This window comes from Triticum dicoccoides, chromosome 7B (genome assembly GCF_002162155.2).
Source record: "Triticum dicoccoides isolate Atlit2015 ecotype Zavitan chromosome 7B, WEW_v2.0, whole genome shotgun sequence".
Taxonomy (NCBI): domain Eukaryota; kingdom Viridiplantae; phylum Streptophyta; class Magnoliopsida; order Poales; family Poaceae; genus Triticum; species Triticum dicoccoides.
In genome coordinates this window covers 2,040,255-2,045,603 of record NC_041393.1, presented here as the reverse complement: position 1 = coordinate 2,045,603, position 5,349 = coordinate 2,040,255, and the positions used below count along the sequence as shown (strand labels likewise).

Here is a 5,349-nt window from a genome sequence, read left to right as displayed (position 1 = left end):
AACCCACACTAAAGGCTTGTCCCCTTTAGTGTGGGTTCGTGGCACGAACCGGTACTATAGGTTAGACCTTTAGTACCGGTTTGTGTCACAAACCGTCACTAAAGGGGCTCGTGGGGCCCTGGCCTGACGCCAGCCTGCCACCACCCCTTTAGTACCGGTTCGTGGCACGAACCGATACTAAAGGTTCATTACGAACCGGTACTATTGATCGCCGCCACGAACCGGTACTATTAATCATATTAGTGACGGGTTTTTTACAAACCGGCACTAATGTTCTTCACGTTTGACCCTTTTTCTACTAGTGATGCATGTAGGAATTCGCAAAGATGGCATACACCAGCCATCACACCTTTTATTTTTCTTTTGCCTTTAAAATTTGAATCTGTTGTATCTTTTGAACCGAAAGTGCAATCTATGTTTCGTGTGCATACTCGTGTTCCTTGTGACGAGAGCTTTGAAAAAAGACCAGTCTTGAATAAGCTTTGACAAATTTTGAAGACTTCAGCAAGTTGCAGCTATTAAAACTTGATAAGCAGAGATATTATGAAGATCAAGGTGGTGCCACGGTTGGACAGAGATATTATCGCTTGGGCGCCTGAGCGTTCTGGATCGTTCACAGTCTGGAGTGCTTATCATCTATCATATGATGAGATTCACCGTCAGACTACAGTCGCATCGAGTAGGGCACCGGACGGGCTACGTGCCGTTTGGGCACTTATATGGAGGTGCCCTGCTCCACCAAAGGTGCGTATCTTTGCATGGCGTTTGGTCACAAATTCACTGGCTAATTGGGTGATAAAAGATCACGGAAACTTGAGGTGTCTAACCTTTGTCCGCTGTGTGCGATGGAACCGGAGGACACGTTCCATACATTATGTAGATGCCCATTGGTTGTTGCTTTGTGGAACGCCATGCAGGAAAAATGGCTATTGCCGGACTTAGCTTCAATGAGGAATACAGGCCCTGAGTGGCTTTTTGATCTTCTGTATAAGCTAAATGAAGATGATCGCATGCATGTGTTGATGGTGCTGTGGAGGAGTTGGTATGTACGTAATGAAATAGTACTCCCTCCTTACCGGTTTATAAGGCTCATATCTGAAATCTCACCAACCAAGGGAAATGTCTATTGGCTGGGATGAATTGAGCTGGTTTAGAAAGTGCCCAATAAGCGTTGGGCTTTTTCTTCGCGAAAACTGTGCGCGCCGCAATATTAATTCTCGGCCGTTCGACCCCCAACGCAATAACTCCAGCGCCCGCGTGCTCTATATGCTGCGCGCTAACGGCTGCATGCGCGCGCTCTCTCCCGCCTCCGCTCTGAACTTACTGCATGCACGCGCTCTCTCCCGCCTGACCTCAAAACTAAACCGGCCCGTGCGCGCGGTCTCTCCCACCTCTCTCTCTCTCATCTGCATGGCGCATGCATAGGCCAGTTTCATTTTCATGGTTTGCATGCACAGCGCGAAACAACAAATGAAAGAAGCACCGCCAAAATCCTCTGGTGCCATTAGCTCAATTTTTGGTTTTTCAGCGTTGGGGCCGCGAACTCGAACACTGCCTCTCCCGCCATAGCAAATCGTACATGCACTGCAGTATAAAGTAGTGGGCAGCAAGCAAGTTTAGCCACACCATTCTTCTCGACCTGGGTGATCGTGAGCTGGTGCACGAGCTGCTCGACCTTGTCGAGGAGCGCTGAGAAGTTATCGACGAACGCCTCGACTTGGTCCAGAAGCGCCCCCACTTCATCATCAGCATCGTGCTGACCCTCGCCTCCGGCGGGAAGCTGGCTCTCTGCGTGTGCATCAAACACATCATCAGCGGCGGACTGTGCGGACTGCATCTCCGTTGACAGCTGCGTCAGCAGCGCCCATGGCTACGGCGCCGCCGGAGTTCTCCGTGCCCATCACCAATGGCTGGAGCTCCTTCTCGACGTCCGGAATCCAATCTGACATCGCTTTGCTGCTCTCGTTTCGTATGTGGATGAAAAGAGTAGAGGAGGGTGGGTGAAAGAACACGAGTGCTTCGAGTCGTTTTAAAGAAGTGGGTGGTGCATGCATGCATGCATGCAGCGAGGGAGAGGAAAGGAGTTGGCCATTTCTCTTCGTACGAGAACAGCAGCCAGCGAATTAATTGTGTGCGTAGGGATTGAAACGACCGCAGCGCTTCAACCGATCGGACCACGAATTGAGCCTTATGTTATGGAAATCAGGCGATTTTGAAATGAGCCTTATAAACTGGTAAGGAGGGAGTACACCATAAGCTACCACCTCCAATTGAAGCTTCCTGCAGATTTCTAATTAGCTATGCTGAATCTTTTCGATGCATCAATCATTTTCCAACCACTGACATCATCAAAGAGAAGATGGTGCCGCCGCCGATTGGGTATAGTTCTACAATGATAAATACAACAACGCAACATGCAGCCACAGTCCAGTGGTCTGCCCCGCCGGCCGGTCGCGTGAAGCTGAATGTTGACGGGTCGTTCATTGATACCGATGGTGGATTAGCAGGAGCCGGTATGATCCTATGTGATAATGATGGCAACATTATCTTCTCCGCTTGTCGTTCTATCTTGCATTGTTCCGGACCGCTCCAGGCTGAGTTGTTGGCATGTCAGGAGGGATTAAGCCTTGCTCTACAATGGTCTACTCGCCCGGTAGACATCGAGATGGACTGCATGGATGCAGTCAAGTTGATCAAGTCACCTACCCTTGACAGATCGCCACATAGAATGATAGTTCAGGATATTAAAAAGCTCTTTGGTGAAAGGGATATCTCTATTGCTCATGTAAGTAGGAATCAGAACGTTGTTAGCCACACACTTGCTGCTTTCGGACAATCGGAGGGCCGAACTGCAGTTTGGTTGCGCTCTGGACCTGCAGACGTTCCTCTGCTATGTAGGAACGAATATTCCAACAGTTGAGCAATGAAATCCTTTTAACCCCGCAAAAAAAAAAACTTGATAAGCAGAAACCCTAAACAGGAAATAGAAACATGGTAAAACTTGGTACGAGTATGTACTCCCAACATCTACATGACATGAATGGGTTAAGAAGAGATAACTAAGACTAGTGAGATTGCGTGAAAAAAGGAATAATAGTTGGAGAATAAGGAATGGTACTGTCGACGATGATGCATGCATGATTGTTTTTGCATGTAGCTGCATGCATGGCCTTGTCTGGGCCTCTCTTCGAGTCTGTCTGTCTCTCCGAGGAAGAAGCTAATCTAGGGACTGTGGAGCGCAGCGCACATACGTTGACACCTCGACTGGTCCAGCTAGACACGTACGCCCATGCAACGCCGCGGAACAAAGCACTAGCAGGAGTAGTAAACTGTGAAAGAGGAGAACTACTATGCATTGCACCTGTAATAATTCAGAGTAGGAGTAGTAATTCAGAGTTATTTGGCGCCATGTATAAAAATGGTCTGACACACATTAAACATCAATTTCAGATTCAATTAAAAATTTGGCCATATAGACAACCCTGCGGGTCCAGTGCTACCTGGTCACTGCACCCAGCCTCGTGTGGTCCATATTTCATCCATTCATGGATGCATGATTTTTACTCCCTGTATGACATGCATGTACATGCAGATGCGGATCTGATGCTTGACGCTGATGAATGAATTAAATTACAAATAATGTGTTCAAACTTCAAATAATGTTTTAGTTTTAACTTCAAATAATGTGTTCAAACTCAAAGGACATAGTCAAATTTGAATTTTACTGCAGTCTCCAGTAGACTAGCAATCATTCAGTGTAAAATGTCAACTAACATCAAATTACAAGGAGAGTGAACAGAGGTGGCGTGACATAGAGAAAGAAAGCATGCAACGTGACACTGCTGATTAGGAACGTAGCCAAAACCCATAAAACGAAGAATAAAAAGGGCTGCAAAGTCCAAGGTTTCAAAATTCAGGGAGAACACAAGCACAAAAATCATTGGAAGTAATATTTTGGTTTCTCTCACTAGATAGATAGCCATCTCTTGCAGTAACTAGCAAACACTGTAAACCCAACACTAACATACAATGCAATACATACGTTCAGTAACACAACAACATACTAATTAACCATCAATTTTAACAGCCACACGGTAGATCCATCGATAATGTGGATCTCAACTCATCAACAAGTAGATATGGAACGCATCAATGGATGGATGAATGGGAGTAGCTAGACGGAGGCGTCGTAGTTGGACCGGAAGATGGCACTATTCCTGAGGATGTACTGGTGGTAAACCGTGGCCACGGCGGCGCCGATGAACGGGCCAACCCAGAAGATCCACTGGTCGTCCCAAGCCTTGCCGCCATTGTACACCACGGCGGCGCCAAAGCTCCTTGCTGGATTGATCCCGGTTCCGGTGACGGGGATGGTGGCGAGGTGCGCCATGAGCACGGCGAACCCGATGAGCAGCGGCGCCAGCACCGGGACGTGTGGATCCCGGGCGATGCGCTTCGGGTCGGTCGCTGAGAAGACGGTGTACACGAGCACGAAGGTGCCGGCGATCTCGGCGATGAGACCCGCCGTCCTGGAGTAGCCCGGCGCGAGCTCGTTGGCGCCGCCACCGTAAAGCACGTAGTGGTGGCCGCCGTGCACGGCCCTCACCAGCGCCGCACCGCAGATGGCGCCGACGCACTGCGCCACCATGTAGAGGAAGGCTCTGGGAAGGGACACCTTGCGCGCCAGCAGTAGCCCGAACGTCACGGCTGGGTTGATGTGGCCGCCGGAGATGCCGGCGGTGCAGTAGACGAGGACAGCGATCATGCCGCCGAAGGCCCACGCGATGCCCAGCACGCCGGCGCCGCTGCACGCCTGGGCGTCCGTCTGGCGCTTGTGGCCGACCACGGTGGCCACGGCGACGTAGACGAAGAGCAGCGTGGCGGTGAACTCGGCGATGACGGCACGGTACAAAGACCACTTACCCAGCTCGCCGGCGTCCACCAGCGGCGCCGGAGGAGGGTCGAGGTAGTCCTTGGCGCTGCCGTTGCTGATAACTTCGTTGTCCATGGCCTCCGGACTTAGCTTCCCTTGTGCTGCTGCCATAGGCATGATCGATCTCGGGCTCTGGGCTGATTAATCAAGGATCAATCGGCAATAATGGATGTCCATAACCCGGCAAGGATGCATGTATATATAGAGCATGGCCAGCCTAAATGAGCATATATGTTTGCCCTAGCATAATGCCACCCACCATTTCCATACTTTTACTGCGACAAGTACCATGTACTGATTTACAAGCCATACCTCTCTTTTTTAGTGCCGCGGCACCGTTTTTGCAGAAGTGGACATAGATTTGTACATTGTATAATTATTTTCTTACCAAGACCTAAATTGAAACATACAGGTTG

The 5,349-nt window shown here is 49.6% G+C and overlaps 1 protein-coding gene across 1 annotated transcript; it reads right to left on the bottom strand.

Annotated features, from left to right (window-relative positions):
• Positions 1 to 3,952: 3,952 nt before the first annotated feature.
• On the bottom strand, positions 3,953 to 5,138 carry LOC119338975 (aquaporin PIP2-5-like). Its single transcript, XM_037611170.1, has one exon. The coding sequence runs from the start codon at positions 5,048 to 5,050 to the stop codon at positions 4,175 to 4,177; it is 876 nt and encodes a 291-aa protein (XP_037467067.1). The 5' UTR covers positions 5,051 to 5,138; the 3' UTR covers positions 3,953 to 4,174.
• Positions 5,139 to 5,349: the final 211 nt, after the last annotated feature.

What these genes read in the sequence shown, in the direction of transcription:
- LOC119338975 (XM_037611170.1), bottom strand. Translation starts at nt 5,050, where the DNA reads ATGCCTATGGCAGCAGCACAAGGGAAGCTAAGTCCGGAGGCCATGGAC.